We start from the raw sequence: 17,916 nt of genomic DNA, 5'->3' as shown, positions 1-17,916 counted from the left end.
CACTGATGCCCAGTTCCAGGCCACTTGGCTCCTGACCTCATTACAGCCTTGGTTCAAACATGGACCAAAGAGCTGAAGTCCCGAGGTGAGGTGAGAGTGACTGCCCTTGACATCAAGGCAGCATTTGACTGAGTGTGGCATCAAGGAGCCCTAGCAAAACTGGAGTCAATGGGAATCAGGGGGAAAACTGTCTGCCGGTTGGAGTCATACCTAGCACAAAGGAAAATAATTGTGGTTTTGGGAGTTCAGTCCTCTCAGCTCCAGGACATCACCGCAGAAGTTCCTCAGGGTAGTGTCCTCGGCCCAGCCATCTTCAACTGCTTCATCAATGACCTTCCTCCCATCATAAGGTCAGAAGTGGGGATGTTCGCTGATGATTGCACAAAGTTCAGCACCATTTGCGACTCTGAAGATACTGGAGCAGTCCATGTCCAAATGCAGCAAGACCTAGACAATAGCCAGGCTGGGGCTGACAAGTGGCAAGTAACACTCGTACCACACAAGTGTCAGGCAATGACCATCTCCAACAAGAGAGAATCCAACCATGGCCCCTTGATGTTCAATGGCATTACCATCACTGAATCTCCCACTATCAACATCATGGGGGTTATCATTGACCAGAAACTGAACTGCGATGAGTAACTCACCTCCTGACTCCCCAGAGCCTGTCCACCATCTACAAGGCACAAGTCAGGAATGTGATGGGATACTCCCCACTTGCCTGGATGAGTGCAGCTCCCATAACACTCAAGAACTTGACACCATCCAGGACAAAGCAGCCTGCTTGATTGGCACCACCCCCACAAACATTCACTCCCTCCACCACCGACGCACAGGAGCAGCAGTGACCAAGGCTCCTTGGACAGCACTTTCCAAACCCACAACCACTACCATCTGGAAGGACAAGGGCAGCAGATAGATGGGAACATCAAAACCTGGAAGTTCCCCTCCAAGTCACTCACTATCCTGACTTGGAAATATATTGCCATTCCTTCACTGTCGCTGGGTCAAAATCCTGGAACTCCCTTCCTAACAGCACTGTGGGTGGTCCTACACCACATGGATTGCAGCGGTTCAAGGAGGCAGCTCAACACCACCTTCTCAAGGGCAACTAGGGATGGGCAATCAATGCTGGCCCAGCCAGTGAAGCCCACATCCCGAGAATGAATTAAAAAAACTGAAGGAGGAGGTGACACAAATATCCCCATCCTCAATGATGAAGGAGCCCAGCACATCAGTGCAAAAGATAAGGCTGTTTTAGAAGCTGTTAGGTCCTCTAGTCCTCGCCACTCACAATACTTACCCCTTTGCCAACTCATGCTTCTCACCCTTTCCCCATGCCCCCTCATACATCCATGCCAACTCTATGCCAACTCCTGCTTCAATCCGCTCCTTATGCTCCCTCGTGCCCCCATCCCACCTCCATAGCCACAGACAGTATCCAACGATGGCAGACCTCATCAGCCATGTGGAGATGAAAAATATAAACTTGTAACAGCTTTCACTTATACACACTTGATAGTGAAAAAAAACCTCCCATTCAAGAAATCCATTCAAGGTTTTTAAACCTCCTTAAGTGTTAAATCTCTTATAAAAACAAATACAATCCTATTCAGACCCCACATCAAAGACAGCTAATCCTTTAATAGTCTCTTTAAATCTCTAAATCAAACCATAAACTTAGAATGCCCTGCTGATATAATTGTAGCTTTTGAAACTTAGCCAAGCATTCATAATGACAACACCAACCCTTGGGGAAATTACAACAAAGAACTTCATTGAAACTGCATGACCAGATGGTAATATTTTTTGCTTATCTGCAGCAGATGACCTGTCAGTCAAAGCAGTCCAGCAGAGGATTTGTTTTACCATTGATGACAGCTTTGGTCTCTTTTTTCATGTTTAAAGAGCAGGGAATTTTTAAAAAAGCTTCAGATCATGACACTTAAATAGAACTTAGCTACCAGTCAAGAGTGTTTATATCTACTCCATCAATTCATGACTCCCACAGTACAGTAAGGCGCTTGTAGCAGCCAAAATGGGGTTTGTTTGGACTTAGCATTAAGGTCAAAAGGCCCTATTGAGTTTGGTTTTCCGTCCTGTCCCACCCCTACTTCGTGCCAGCACAAATTGGACCTGTCAGAAATAGGAGCAGGAACTTCACAGCCAGGTCCCACCCGCCATGTTTAAAGGTCTGTGGAACATTCCTAACTCCATGAAATCCTGGTCTAAAAGTATAGATCGTATACCCTTACCTTATGAAAAGGGCATCTGCTAGTTTGCCTCAACAAGACTTTGAGTTTCATTTTCAATATTCAGAAAGCATTGAAATATGATTAATTTGCACATCCACCTTGCTGCTAGCAACATAAATTAGCTTCATTAGCCGTCTCTTTATACAGTTTTGTGACTAGATAAAATTGATTTTAAAGTATTTCAAAAAATAGAAACTATTTCACATGTAATTGAGATTTCCATAAAACCAAATGTATGGGTCGCTACTGCATTTAAGTTATATCCTTCTCTGTTCCTTTAGTTAATACCATATACCTTGCCCTAATAAGTTAGCCATCCATATTTAAGGAGAAACATGCATGTTGAAAGATATGATCTAACCATGAATTTCTTTCTAAAAGAGTCAGCAATCATGCTATTAAGCTACATACTCAGTTTGGATGCTGCACTGGCCTTATCACAGCTTTGATCCAAACATTGACAAAAGAGTTGACTGCCAGCGATTAAGTGAGCGATGCCCTCAAAATCAAGGCAAAATTTCAACAAATATGGCATCAGGGAGCCCAAGCAAAACTGAGGTCAATATGGGGTCTAAGAGAAAACCCGGAGTGCTACCTGACAAAAGCAACGTTGTTGAGATTGTCAGAGGCCAATCATTGCAGTCCCAGGACAGCGCGGCAGGAGTTCCTTGGGGAAACATCCTCAGTGAAACCACTTTAAGCTGCTTCATCTTTAGTTATCTTTAATTAGAATCACAGAATTCTAACGGTGTAGAAGGAGGCCATTCAGCCCGTCATGTCTGCACCGGCTCTCTGAGCATTTTAACTTAGTGCCAATTTCTTGCCTTTTCCCCGTAACCCTACACATTGTTTCTATTCAGATAATCATCCAATGCCCTCTTGAATGCCTCAATTAAACCTGCCTCCACCACACTTCCAGACAGTACATTCCAAACCCTAACTACTCGCTCTGTGAAAAAGTTTTTTCTCATCTCGCATTTTCTTCTTTTGCAAAACACTTTAAAACTGTGCCTTCTGGTTCTCGATCTGTTTACGAAAGGGACAGTTTCTCCCTATCTACTCTGTCCAGACCTCTCCTGAATTTGAAAACTTCTATCACGTCTTCCCTCAGCCTTCTCCGCTCCAAGAAAATAAGCCCAACTTCTCCAATCTGTCCTGATAGCTGAAGTGTCTCATCCCTGGAACCATTCTCGGAAACCTCTTCTGCAATATGTTCACATTCTTCCTATAGTGTGGCACCTAGAACTGTACACAATATTCAGGCTGAGGTCTAACCAGTGTCTTATATAATAAGTTCATCATAACCTCCCTGCTCTTATACTCCATGCCCCTATTAATGAGCCTAGGATACTGTATGCTTTAGAAACAGCTCTCTCTACCTGTCCTGCCACCTTTAATGACTTATGTACATATACACCCAGGCCTCTCTGCACCTGCACACCCTTTAGAATAGTATCCTTTATTTTATACTGTCTCTCCATGGTCTTTGTACCAAAGTGTATCACCTCACACTTCTCCACATTGAACTTCATCTGCCACCTATCTGCCACTCCACCGACGTGCCAATGTCCTTTTGAAGTTCTAAACAGTCCTCCTCATGGTTTACAATTCTCCCAAGTTTTGTGTCATCCACATACTTTGAAATGCATACCAAGATCTAGAAAATTTATACATATTAGGAAAAGCAAGGGTCCCAATAACGCCCCCAGGGGATCTCCACTACAAACCTTCTTCCAGCCCAAAAAATCCCATTAACCATTACTCTCTGTTTCCTATCCCTCAGCCAATTTTATATCCACATTGCTACTGCCCCTTTTATTCTATGACCTATAACTTTCCTCACAAATCTGTTGTGTGGCACTGTATCAAAGGCCTTTTGAAAGTCCATTTACACCACATCAACGGCCTTTCCCTCATCAACCATCTCTGTTACCTCTTCAAAAAACTCCAGCAAGTTAGACACGATTTTCCTTTAATAAATCCATGCTGACTTCTGAATCAATCCACATTTTTCCATGTGACTATTAATTTTATCCCGAAGTTTCCCCACCCACCACTGAAGTTAAACTGACTGGTCTGTAATTGCTGGGCAGATCTTTACAACCTTTTTTTGAACAAAGGTGTAATGTTTCTAATTCTTCAGTCCTCTAGCACCTCTCCCAAATCCAGGGAACATTTAAAGATTATTGCCAGTGCCTCTGCAATTTCCACTCTCACTTCCTTCAGTATTCTTGGATGCATCTCGTCTGGTCCCGGTGCCTTATCAACTTTAGGTATCAGCAGCTTATCCAATACCTCCTCCTTATCAATTTTAAGTTCGTTTAGTGACTGGGAGTTTCCTCCTTTGTCACTCTGGCCTGGGCAGCATCTACCTCGTGGGTAAATTAGGTCAGAAGTGGAGCTACGTGCTGATGATTTTTTTTTATTCATGGATGGAATGTGGGAATCGCTGTATAGGCCAGAATTTATTGCCCATCCCTAATTGCCCTTGAGAAGGTGGTGGTGAGCTGCCTTCTTGAACCGCTGCAGTCCATGTGATGTAAGTACACCCATAGTGCTGTTAGGGAGGGAGTTCTAGGATTTTGACCCAGTGGCAGTGAAGGGACGGTGATATATTTCCAAGTCAGGATGGTGAGTGGCTTGGAGGGAAACTTCCAGGTGGTGGTGTTCCCATCCATCTGCTCCCCTTTTCCTTCTAGATGGTAATGGTCATGAGTTTACAAGGTGCTGTCTAAGGAGCCTTGGTGAGTTCCTGCAGTGTGTCTTGTAGATGGTACACACTGCTGCCACTCTGCATCGGTGGTGGAGGGGGTGAATGTCTGTGGATGGGGTGCCAATTAAGCGGCCTGCTTTGACCTGGATGGTGTCAAGCTTCTTGAGTGTTGTGGGAGCTGCACTCATCCAGGCAAGTGGGGAGTATTCCATCACACTCCTGACTTGTGCCTTGTAGATGGTGGACAGGCTGACTCCCTAGCACTGAGCTTCATTTATAAGTCTTCCGATAATGAAGCATGTTATTAGGACCTGGACAACACTGAGACATGTACTGACAAATGGCAGGTAACATTTGTGCCACATAAGTTCCAGCTAATGACCATCTCGAACAAGAGAAAGCCCAGACATCTCCCTGACCTTCAGTGGCCCTGCCAACGTTGTTGCTATTGACCAGAAACTTAAATGGACCAACCATATTAAACCATAGCTGCAAGAACAGAGCAGAGACTCGGTATTCAGCGACACTTGGCTCTCCTCATGACCCCTCAAATGCTCTTCAACATATGTGACTACACAATGTAAAGAAAGAGAATGGAAATTATGACTTCTCCAAATGTGGTAGTTGGAAAATATGCTGGAGTTGGTAACAGGGTGGCATTAGAAATTCTTGCAGGATTACAAACAATGAACTTACATTTGAGATATAAGCATACGAACACTTAACATATTTGTCTAAAATTCCACTCACTGCAATTTTAGCAAAGACCTTAACTCTTACTTTAAATAAATTAACAACTTTGTTGAAATAGAGAGGCTAATTTCATAAAAATACATTGACCATGAAATTGGGCTTCTTTGCACTTTGGTTCTTTGGCACTATAACTGCCATTTTCCCTTCATAATGAAGGCTGCTGCACACATGTGCCTTTCTGGTGCAAGCTGCACCAGATGCCACTTTGATAAGGGCATTGGCTCAGGCACAGAAGGGTCCTCTGGAAGTATGCAGAGTAGGCAATTCATGACATAAATCAGCGTGTAATATTGATTTGATGCCAGCCCTGCCATTTTGGGGCTCAATGCTCCAGCTAACACTGTCCCTTAATCATGCACGATTGAATACGTGTTCAGCAACAGAAAGGACCCTCCACCAGCACTATTTAAAGGAATTACCAACTACTTTCCGATTAGTTGCTGGTCTCGTCTTGTTCTTTTGCAATTGTAGAAGTGTTTGGTGCTTTACAGAGTTCTTTACAGTTGTCAAGTCTGCAGGCAGTGGTGTGGCACATGCTGAAGCACCTATTCCTAACATCAAGGACTCTGCACAGGCCACTCACTCCCATATATAGGTACAGTCATTTGCATTCCCCTTGGACCACAACATGGCAGGGAAAATGAGTAGAGGTGACACAGAGCAGAACAAACAGCTGAAGAGGGAGGAGAGGAAGGAGGGCTCTGGGCAGGAGAACATATCTGCCCTGGGAGCTCAAGGAGCAATTCTCCAACCCAAACCTCCATGAGGAACAGTGTGTCAGATGTCTCTGCCTTGCTAAGGAGGTCGTCACTGAAATCTGGCACCATCTGCGGCCACAACTGCAACCTCACAGCAGGACAGGAATAACATTGTGTGTGGCTATGAAGGTGACCATGGCCATGAACTTTTATGCATCTGGCTCCTTCCAGGCTAGAGCAGGCAATTAGTCATTGGGCAGCACTTACTGAATGAGTGTGTTTATAGTTACACTGACAACCAATTTATGGTAATCAGTTAAGCTCTTAACATGGTGCTAGAAGCGAAATAGATTCATACGTAAGGGCCTATTCTCTGCAAACAAAAGGAACATGTTCAAACCTTGCACCATTTTTTGAATTGCCTGGGAGCTTGAGGAGCTATAGTTCATCATTGCTTTCTCTATGGCAATGCCTTAGCCATTCAGAGTCGACTTGCCGAACAATCAGCACCCTTCTGTATTTTAAATTGTTGTGATGGTTTGAAATTTGGGCCAGGATTTTGCCCCTGTAAGGCGGGCTCGGCGGGGTTGGGCTGGAGTGGTCGGGAAGCCAACCGCTGCTTGCAATTTCACGTTGGTGGGCCAATTAAGGCTCGCCCAGCGTGAAACACGCGCTGCAATGCTCATAGCTGCCTGCGTGGGGTTGGGGCAGGCGGGGAGGGAACTTCCCGCATGTGCGCAAGTGCACGCAGCAAAAGCTCCCTAAGGCAGCTCTGAAGAGTTTAAGAATTAGAAGGAAAGAATTTTAAATTGGTAAAAAAAACATGCAGGGACATATTATTAATGAAATGTTTACATTTTTATTTAATTTGTAAGAGCTGTTGGAAACCTCATCCCGCCTGTGGATGAGGCTTCCTAAAAATCCAAAGGCCACTTGGCCTTTTCGCCTGCCCACCAACCTAAAGGGTTGGACAGGCAGTGAAAAATTTAATTCAGTTATTACTTTAATGGCCCTAATAGGCCTTTTAATTGTCACCAGGTGTGATGCCGACTCCCGTGTGCGCCCAACAACCGAAATATCGCGTGAGTGCGCGATGACGTCGGGACACTCGCCTGATGTCGTCGCGCATCATTTTACACTCGTTCGGGCCAGGCCCGACGAACTAAAAATTCTGGCTTTGGCATTCGTGCATTTGTCCTGATGAGTACAAGATGAAAAGCTTGGACAATATGTCTCCCTATTCTGCAATTTTCAAGTTCTGTATTACCAAGCAACTGATATGTAGGATTGTAACATAAAACAGAGATGTGGCTTTAGTGTAATTGGTTAGGCGTGGTTTTGAATCTAGCCGCAGGCGTGAAAAGAATTTGCTGACCCTCTGCACCAGGCCCATGCACCCCCTCCATATTGGACACTTACAGAAAACTGAAGCCTTGGAATATGGGGGCGTATCCAGAGGTACGATTTGTACGCAAATCAATATTGGCAGCGAAATATTTTCTGAAGGCCAGAACAACTTAAATATGTGAAGTTGATCATTTAAAGCTCCAAAAGTTTCTTTCTTTATTTTGATTCACTGAAAAAGTTACAAAATGATTGAATGAAAAAGAAATAATTTCCATGCCAGTGTGATTTATAATCTCTTCTTTAAGGAAACCCCTACGTGCACCGAGATTTATATAGCCAGGCATATTTTTAATGAACTAGTCTTTCTGCTGTTAACATAAATCCACAGTTTACTATAGGGCTCTCTCAGCTAACCTCGGGTTAAATAGAAAGGCCAAGTGTACAAAAGAACCACTTACACACACATTATCAGGTTCAATAATCTGCTTTCTGTTTTGATACATCATCCCATATCTCATGATATCTGCAGTGCAGTTTGAGCATTTACAATCCTAGCAAATGTGAATGTTTTGTTCAAAAACTGAAGCATTAGATTATGTGTCCTATTGGAATGTGCTGTGCCAAAGTATTGCTCTAATTGGAGGGGTTGGAAGCTCAAGGTACCAATAAAAGCAAGAATGTTATTTGTACATTTGGATTTAGGGCTAGATTTTCCTGATGCTGTTTCTACAGGGTTGGATGGAGCTACTGCCTTGATCCCGCCATGACCATAACCCAGTTTCCTGGGTTACTGACCATTATATATTCATGATGAACTCCCTGAAGGATCCCCATTAACAAGTACAAGCCACCTCCCCCCACAAAAGAAATCAAGGTTTTGCTGCAGTTGAACCATTGCTGGAGCACCCAAGAATGGCATCAATAAAGGGGCCGCAAGTTCACAAAGACTGGGCCCGCACATTCATTGAAGGGCTCGGCTGTCACTGAGCCCTTCATCAGATAAGCAATTAGAAGAAAATGAGATCACCACTTGTTATGTTTTTCAGCCCTGTGTTACCTTGGGCACTTAGCTTAGGTCTGCTGTCATGTTCATATGGCAGTCCAGGGGAGCGGTAGGAACCCTGGTGGATGGGAGGAAAATGGGCTGGGGACACAGGCTTTGACACACCCACAATCATTCACACGACTTGTGTGGAGGGAGTAGTGATGGATATCACTGGCAAGTGCGGAGAGAGGTTATTCAGTTAAGGGTGGTGGGCTCCACTGCCTAATTTCACCATTTTTTTCTGCCTATATTCTCCACCCTTGGTTTTTGAAGATCAGGAGATGAATCCCTCAATACAGAATATGCAGCCTCTGATTTGCATTTGTAACCATGGGACGTATGTGATTGTTCTTGTTAATTTCTTGTGGACGATCCCAAGGTGCTAATTTTCGGGAACTTAACAAATTCTGGCACCATTGAAGATCAGAGCAAGGTGGCTGAGCTTTTTCAAATTCAAGCTGGCCATTACCTGCTCCTTATGAAATGCATGTCCAACATATGTTTCTTGTCACTTGTCAGCTCAGGCCTGATACCCAAGCTGTGCTGTAGATTGACATGGATTGCTTCATTACTGGAAGAGTTGTCAATATTGTGAATGTTGCTGAACATTGTGGAATCATCAGCAAATAGCCCCTTTCCCCAAAACTTACCCAGGGAGTGGTGGGGTGGTGTTGAGGGAAGAGGGTGATCACTGATGAAGATGAAGATGGTTGAGCTCAGGATACTGTCCTGGGCAGCTCCTTCAATGATGCCCTGGGACTGCAATGATTGATCCCCAACTGTTGTAGGGTGGCTGAGTTGTGCTATTAGTGATAGAATTGATCTGCAGACACTTCTTAGGTGGAAACATTAAGTTTATTTACAATATACTCTGCAGCAACTACAAATGTGCTTTCAACTCCAACTCTAACTCTGCGCTGACTCTGAGGTAGCCTGCGCTACTCTCCTATTGGTTACTGCAGATCATGTGATCTTCCTTAACAAGTATTATTCTTAAAGGTACATTACGCACTAAATAAAACAATAATTACCACACTCCTCCGCCTTTAATCTGGCTATACATATTATATTTACAAGTACATATTTTTCAAGACAACATAATATTTACACTGGGTAAGGAATTTACAAGTTCAGTCTTTCAGGTGGTTTCCTGGTTCGTGTGGAGCCTCGCAGCTCCACAACTTCAGATTCTTTGTCAGGAACCTCCTTTTCCAGAGGTGCCTGACCACCAGGAGCTTCAGTGGGCACTTGCAGTTCTGTATCCTCAACTCTTACAGGAACATCAGACATGTCAGTCCTGGGTAGAGTATCCTCAACAGGAAACGCAGACCCAGTCATGATCACTGGTGGAACCAAATCTTGGTGATTTTTCTCTCTCTCCCTTAAATAGTTCACAGGTTTACAAATGATCCAGTCTTCCACCTCTACATGGTAAGATAGAGGTCCAGTCACCGCACTTGTTTCCCCGGTAACCACTTTGGTCCTTCCCCGAAGTTTTTCATGTATGCCGGCTCTCCCATGGTAGATTTCTTCTCACGACTATGCCAGTCATATCTAGTTTTCTGACTTCCCTGACTCCTTTCCACCTTCCCCTCTAAATTTGTTGTTACTAAACTCAATCTTGTCCTGAGACGTTGTTTCAATAATAACCCTGCAGGTGTGACACCTGTTGTTGTAGCAGAGGTAGTCCTGTAATGAAAAAGAAAACATGCTACCTTGGTTGCCAAGGAATCACCAGTTAGCTTTTTCATGCCTGCCTTGAACGTTTGGACTGCCCTTTCATCCAGTCCATTTGAGGAAGGGTGGTACGGTGCAGTTTTCACATGAGTGATACCGTTGAGGCTGATAAACCATTGAAACTCAGCACTCGTAAATGCTGTGTCGTTATCAGAAATGACTACTTCTGGCAGCCCGTGAATAGCAAAACTCTGACGTAGTCTCTCAATTGTAGCGGCCGACATTGGTGACTTCACTTCATTTACGTCCAACCATTTTGAATGGGCATCAACAATGAGCAGAAACATTGTTCCCAGGAAAGGTCCAACGTATTCAATGTTTATCCGCACCCAGGGTCTACCTGGCCACTACCATGGGTGTAACGGAGCTGTCACTGGCAACTTTTGCAGTTGCTGACATTGCACACAGTGCTTTACTAAACTCTGTATTTCGCCATCCATCCCTGGCCATCATAGATAGTTGTGTGTTATGTTCTTCAATCGGGAAATTCCTGGATAGGCACTGTGTAGTTCTATTAACAGTGGCTCCCTTCCCTTTGGAGGAACTATCACTCGTGCTCCTCACAATAAGATGCCATCCTGGCTAGTTATTTCATGTCATCTGTTGAAGTACGGTTTAATTTAATCAGATATGGGCTCCTGTGACCAACCATGTAGCACTTGTCTCATACTTGAGATAGGACTGGATCCCGACTTGTCCAGTCTCTGATCTATCGAGCACATACCGGCGAGGAATCTAAGAAATTTAACAGCAAAACAAGTTCCTGTGGAACTGGGACGTGCTCATCATTTTCTTGTATAGGCAAATGACTAAGGGCATCGTTGTTTGTGATTTGATCGCCAGGCCTATGCACAAAAGTGTATTTGTATGCTGCCAGAATTAGAGCCCAGCGTTGTATTCCTGCTGAGGCTGGTGGTATAGTTTTGTCCTCACTAAATGATTGTAGCAATGGTTTGTGGTCTGAAACGATTGTAAAATGGCGGCTGTGTATGGACTGGTGAAATTTCTTGACACCAAAGATGATGGACATTTATCTGCGAGTATCCGTTTTCTACTGTGGTTAGTGTTCTTGCCACATAACCTGTTGGCCGTCCTGTGCCGTCGTCCATCTGATGAGAGAACATTGCTCCCACTCCATAGGGAGATGTGTCACATGTCAGCACCAATTCTTTCGTCTGGTCATTATGCACTAATAGATTGGACGAGTGCAACAATTGTTTCACCTTTATGAAAGCTTCTTTCTGAGGTGCCTCCCAAGACCAACATTGGCTCTTTTTGAGTAGAGAATGCAGGGGGGCCAGCACTATAGACAAATTGGGTAAGAACTGCCCATAACAGTTGATCATTCCTAGGAATGATTTAAGCTCTGAGGCGTTCTTTAGCACAGGGGCCTTTCTTATGGCTCTCACTTTCTCCTCAACTGGGTGGAGGCCCTGTGAATCTACTCGGTCACCCAAATAGATTACCTCCCTCGCTAGGAATGTACACTTTTTTTAAATGCACTCCAGCTTGCAAGAAATGTTTTAACACTTTTTCTATGTTTGCCAAATGCTCTTTTTCAGTGAATCCTGTCACCAATACATCATCTAAATAGACTACAACCTGGGGCAGTGCAGGAAGCTTTCCATTGTTCTCTGAACAAGTGGAGGAGACACTGAAAGGCAATCGTGTATATTGGTACAACCCTTTGTGGGAATTAATTGTGACAAATTCCCAGGAAGCATTATCTAACTCTAGTTGTTGATAAGCATGACACATGTCAAGCTTTGTGTACATTGTCCCTCTCGCCAGCTTGGTATACAGGTCTTCGATTTTTGGAATGAGCTGCCTGTCTAGCTTAGTTACTTTATTAACCGTCAGTTTGTAGTCTCCACAAATTCGGACGCTTTGGTCGGGTTTAAGGAGGGGGTAACGGGGGAGAATAAAGCAACTGGGGAGGTAGATGTAAAGGGGGAGGAAGGTGTAAGGGAAGCAATTGAGAGGGGGGAAGGACTTTGGGCGATGGAAGGACTTCGGGGGGAGGAAAAAGTTCGGAGGGGTGTAAGGAGTTCAGGGAGAGGAAGTCCAGAGAGGAGAAGGAGTCCATGGGGGAGGAAGGAGTCCGGAGGGGGGAAGCAGTCCAGGGCACAGAAGGAGTCCAGGGGGAGGAAGGAGCTCGCAGGGGGGAAGGAGTCCAGGGGAGAGGAAGGAGTCCAGGGGGAGGAAGGAGTAAGGGTCGGGGAAGGAGTAAGGGTTGGGGATGTCCAGGTGAATGTGCAAGGGAGGGGTCTGTGGAGCCGATGACTGCCTCCTGATTAGCGAAATGAGGATTGGCATGGTAGGAGGGAATGGTGTGTATGAGAGAGGGCAGAGTGAGCCAGTAGGGTGGGAGGGTGAGGGTGTTACATTAGCGGTAGAAAGGACGGCGAGAGTGGCTGGTGGGGACCCAGAGACATACATGGACTCTGGGGGTGAGAAGAAGGAGGTCAGGGAAGTCAGTGTGGATGGGGGTGGGATTCTCGGGAAGGTCGGGAACATGCACCTGGACATCCCGGAAAGAAAAGGGTTCTAGCTGGTAGGTTATGGTGGGGAGGTGGAAGGTGATGCCAGGGTGCCAACTGTAATGGGGAAAAGGACATGGGCGACTGGGGGAGGAAAAACAACAGGGAAGCTGAAGGCAAACTTTACCAGTACCATACTTCTAAAATTGAAAGCGAGCAGAGCCTCTTGTTGGGCGGGTACAGGTGCTGTATGGGAGTGTGATCAGTGGGTGGGTGGAAATGCAGGTCAGCTCAGATGGGCAACTGAAAGAGAAACCCAGCAGGCAGCATTGAAAATGCTCAGGACATTGAGGTGAGTGTGATGGAGGAAGGATCTGCGTGCATGGGAAAGCACTTGCATGTGGCTCCGAAATGCCCTGCCACATACACACACATTTCTCTCTCCAGAATCACTCGTGGGCCGGTTGCACACCGCTGAATTGCTAGTGGGAGGTGATGCAAGGAGAGGACTCGCAAAGCCTGTAAATGAAACTGAAAGACACCATTACACATTATTCAGTGACAGTGAATATATTTTCAGATTATAAAGTGACAAAATGCGTTCACCAGTGCAACCACTTGCGATCAGAAATTCTTAACTTTTCTAGGTCTACCACTTATAGGTGCTGCCCTGACATCCACAGCAGGGGTAGAGACAACCTATGCAATACTTGGCCCTGTTTCCTCAGATGACTTCAGTATGCGTCCTCTAGACAGCCGAGGCTTTGAGGGCCCCAGCTTACTTTAGCTGTCCTCCTGTGGGCCAGCTGCTCCCTCTGCGGTGATAGCGGATGAGGTTAAGGGAGTCACAGGCAAAGGGGACTCGGAGGGAAAGAACAGCATCTGAGATCTTGAGTGGATGACCCAGGGGTGTCCAGCTGCCGCTCCTCCTCCCTTCGGGTGCCTGAGGGCCCCGGCTTGACTTCCTGAGGGGAAGGAGCACCTGGAGGGACTTCGAGTTGCCCGTTTTCCCCTCGCATTGCTACTGCAAGAACTCACCCATGGCTACCGCGATGGAGTGCAGGTCTGCGTACATCTACACGTTCTGCTCGACCAGGGTCTCCATGGAGTCCGCCATCCTTCCCACGGAGACCTCCATATGTGCACACGTGGGCACCACTTCATCAGAGAGCAGGCGGACGCATTCCTACGACTCGTGTGCCACTCTGTTGAGGGCTTCCAACAGCTCTGCGTGATGTTCCCCCGCCTTCTGCTGACTCTCCACAATGAGTTGGAAGGCCAAATCCAAAGGCTCGTCATCTGACTCGGACCTCACAGATGCCTCTTCCCCGGCAGTCCTCCGAGTGCCAGGGAGCTTGGCTGAACCTGCCTCCTCCTGCTGCGGACACGTGCCCATACGCTGACCACCAGATTGTGAACCCGAGCCTGCTCTAGATCTAGGTCCAACCGAGGTGTGTGTCTCTGCGTTCTTGGAGGATGTGGGTAAGCACTGTGACGGGTCTTCCAGGCTGCTTACTTCCCACTCTTCAATGAAGGACGTGTCCTGTTCGCTGGAGGTGAGGACCTGGATGGAGCTGAGGGACTGGCTGGCTGAGGGTGTCAGTTGCTTGGCAGAGCTCCCTGTGAACCAAAGAAGAGATAATTAGTGCATGGCAGCGGAGTCAGAAGCAGGAGAGAGAGAGCACTCACAGTTGCATTGAGAGAGGGATGCAGGATCCTCACGTGAGTGTTCGCCGCCGACCTCACCATCGCCGCAGGCACGGCCCACGTCCTCACCAGTCAGCGTGATGGCACATTCATCAAAATGAGTGAGGGGCCTAATGTAGCCACTCCACCCTAGCCTGGGACCTCTCCCTGCTGCTGTGAGCTAGCTTCTCCTGCATGAACACAGATGGAGAGAGTGTGAGCATTCCTCTTTTGCAGGGCATTGGCACTCACCACCACTGCCATTGCCTCCCATGCTGGATTGGTGACCTTGCTTGCTGGCGTTTGCCCAGAGCGGGTGTAGAGGGCTTCATGATGGGCCTCCACTGCGTCCAGAAGGCTCTTGAGGGAGGCATTGTTAAATCTTGGGGCAGCATGTTTCCTCCCTTTGGCAGCCATTAGGTCGCAGCAGCTTCCTATCCCTTGAAGAGTGCTAGCTCTATGCAGGGGCGACCTTTAAATATGGCGCCTGGTTTACTGAAGGTCTGAGGTGATGGCGAGGTGGGCGAATGAGAGGATGCCCCACCAGCGACCCGCCGTGTTTCCCGGGAATGTATGATTAATGAGGCAGGATCGGGACGAAACGGCGTGAAAAGCCGCAATTGCGGCCAGCAGTAAAAACATCTTTTTTCCCGCCGACTACTGCAGTTATTGCAAATCTGGGATAATTCAGACCGTGGTGTCCTGCCATTTGGGCTAGGGCCCTATACTTAGGCTTCTCAATAAAAACAAGTGGGAGCTACACATTCCAGATCTAACTCCCCTTTTAAATTGTGTTGAACTGAATACAGCAGAAATTGTTATATTCATTAACTTTGCAACATCAATACCCCTAGAAGAGGAGTAAATATTTTTCCTTTTTGACAGAAAGTGAACAATTAGGTGTTTTACTTAGTCAAATTAATTGGCCTATAACTGTGGGATGTCTGTCGATTTGTTGAAGCTAATGTAATTGATTGTGGATATTTTTTTCATTTGCACAGGGACTCCAGTGAATCGGATTCCCATCATGGCCAAGCAGGTGTTAGATCTGTACAGCCTGTATAAGCTTGTCACTGAAAAAGGCGGCTTAGTGGAAGTCATCAATAAGAAAATCTGGCGCGAAATCACCAAAGGCCTCAACCTCCCTACCTCTATTACCAGTGCTGCTTTCACCCTGAGAACCCAGTAAGTAAAAGGAAAGTTGTTTTATAGTTAATATTACAATAACATCTGTTTGCGAAGCACCCCTGGCATAGGAAGTTCGCCTGCAGTACAGCGTACTGTCCAATCCATGGCTTTCTTCATCAGCAGTTTTCTACTCCATGCATTGCCAAACTCATCTAGGCCACTAAGGGAGGTAGAAAACAAAACATTTTGGGAGAGCATAAGTCAGAAATCAGATGTACAATTCCAGGCAGTCAATGCAAAATCATCATTGACAGATGGGATCGCAGATTGATTGTCCACCTTTAGATCTGGGGGCAATGGATATAATGGAAAAAAAAACAAAAAGGAAGATGCAAGTCAAAACTATGAAGATTAGAGAAATCACCTGTGCACTGCCACCATGTATATTAAAAAAAATAGAATTTCAATTTAAACCTGAGTTAAAATGGAAAATACTTGAAGTTCTAGTGAAAGAGAAAAGATACAACAACAACTTATATTTATATGTCGTCTTTAACATAATGAAACATTACAAAGTGCTTCACAGGAGCATTATAAAACAAAATTTGACATGAAGCCACATGAAGAGAGATTAGGTCAGATAACCAAAGGCTTGGTCAAAGAGGTAGATTTTAAGGAGGATCTTAAAGGAGGAAAGTGAGGTGGAGGGATTGAAGGAGGAAATTTCAGAGTTTAGAGTCTTGGCAGCTCAAGGCATGGCCACTACTGGTGGAGCGAATAAGTCCGGGGTGCACAAGAGGCCAGAATTAGAGGAGCGCAGACATCTTGGAGGGTTGTGGGGCTGAAGGAGATTACAGAAATAGGGAGGGGCAAGGCAATGGAGGGGTTTGACTTTAAAATCAAGATATTCGTGATGAATCCTTTCATCATGGTTCTTGCAAAGGATCCTACCTCAAACTTGAACACATCTTTATCTTTCAGATGTTAACTGACCTACTGTGAGATTTCAACATTCACTATCTTCATTATGGACTTTCAACACTGGTAGTTATTTTATCTAAACTGAAAGAGCTCTCCAGTTGGTAGAAACAAGCAAGCCAACAGCCAGATTAAACTCCATAACATGCAAGCTTACAGGACTGGCAGCTTCAGTTACTGAAACAGTGCTCCGAATATAAATAACATAGAGGGCGCAGAGTAGGGCGGTTTGCACTGTAATTGGGGAGGAGGCTCTGAGGTTGGGACTGTGATTGGGATGGAGGCACCTTGTAGTTGTGATCAGGGTGGGGGGTGTCTGTGAGGTTGGAGGTGTGATCAGGAGGGGAGCAGGGCAACTGTGAGGTTGGAGGTGTGATCAGGAGGGGAGGAGGGAGACTGAAGTTGGAGGTGTGAACAGGAGGGGAGCAGGGAGACTGAGGTTGGAGGTGTTATCAGGAGGGGAGCGGGGAGACTGTGAGGTTGGAGGTGTGATCAAGAGGGGAGCGGGGAGACTATGAGGTTGGAGGTGTGATCAGGAGGGGAGCGGGGAGACTGTGAGGTTGGAGGTGTGATCAGGAGGGGAGCGGAGAGGCTGTGAGGTTGGAGGTGTGATCAGGAAGGGAGCGGGGAGACTGTGAGGTTGGAGGTGTGATCAGGAGGGGAGCGGGGAGACTGTGAGGTTGGAGGTGTGATCAGGAGGGGAGCGGGGAGACTGTGAGGTTGGAGGTGTGATCAGGAGGGGAGCGGGGAGACTGAGGTTGGAGGTGTGATCAGGAGGGGAACGGGGAGACTGAGGTTGGAGGTGTGATCAGGAGGGGAGCGGGGAGACTGAGGTTGGAGGTGTGATCAGGAGGGGAGCGGGGAGACTGTGAGGTTGGAGGTGTGATCAGGAGGGGAGCAGGGAGACCGAGGTTGGAGGTGTGATTAGGAGGGGAGCAGGGAGACTGAGGTTGGAGGTGTGATTAGGAGGGGAGCGGAGAGACTGTGAGATTGGAGGTGTGATCAGGAGGGGAGCGGGGAGACTGAGGTTGGAGGTGTGATCAGGAGGGGAGCGGGGAGACTGTGAGGTTAGAGGTGTGATCAGGAGGGTGCGGGG

General features: G+C 46.4%; 1 protein-coding gene across 2 annotated transcripts in view; it reads left to right on the top strand.

Moving 5' to 3' along the window:
- The window catches only part of LOC144686381 (AT-rich interactive domain-containing protein 3A-like), a 520,139-nt gene that overhangs the window by 465,128 nt on the left and 37,095 nt on the right, over positions 1-17,916 (top strand). For both annotated transcript variants that reach the window (XM_078551526.1, XM_078551519.1), the window contains exon 4: positions 15,716-15,899. In XM_078551526.1, coding sequence (XP_078407652.1) covers positions 15,716-15,899 — 184 coding nt within the window. The remainder of the gene's footprint in view (positions 1-15,715; positions 15,900-17,916) is intronic.

The sequence above is a fragment of the Cetorhinus maximus genome, chromosome 1 (assembly GCF_964194155.1).
Source record: "Cetorhinus maximus chromosome 1, sCetMax3.hap1.1, whole genome shotgun sequence".
NCBI lineage: Eukaryota > Metazoa > Chordata > Chondrichthyes > Lamniformes > Cetorhinidae > Cetorhinus > Cetorhinus maximus.
This window is presented reverse-complemented; position numbering and strand designations above follow the sequence as displayed.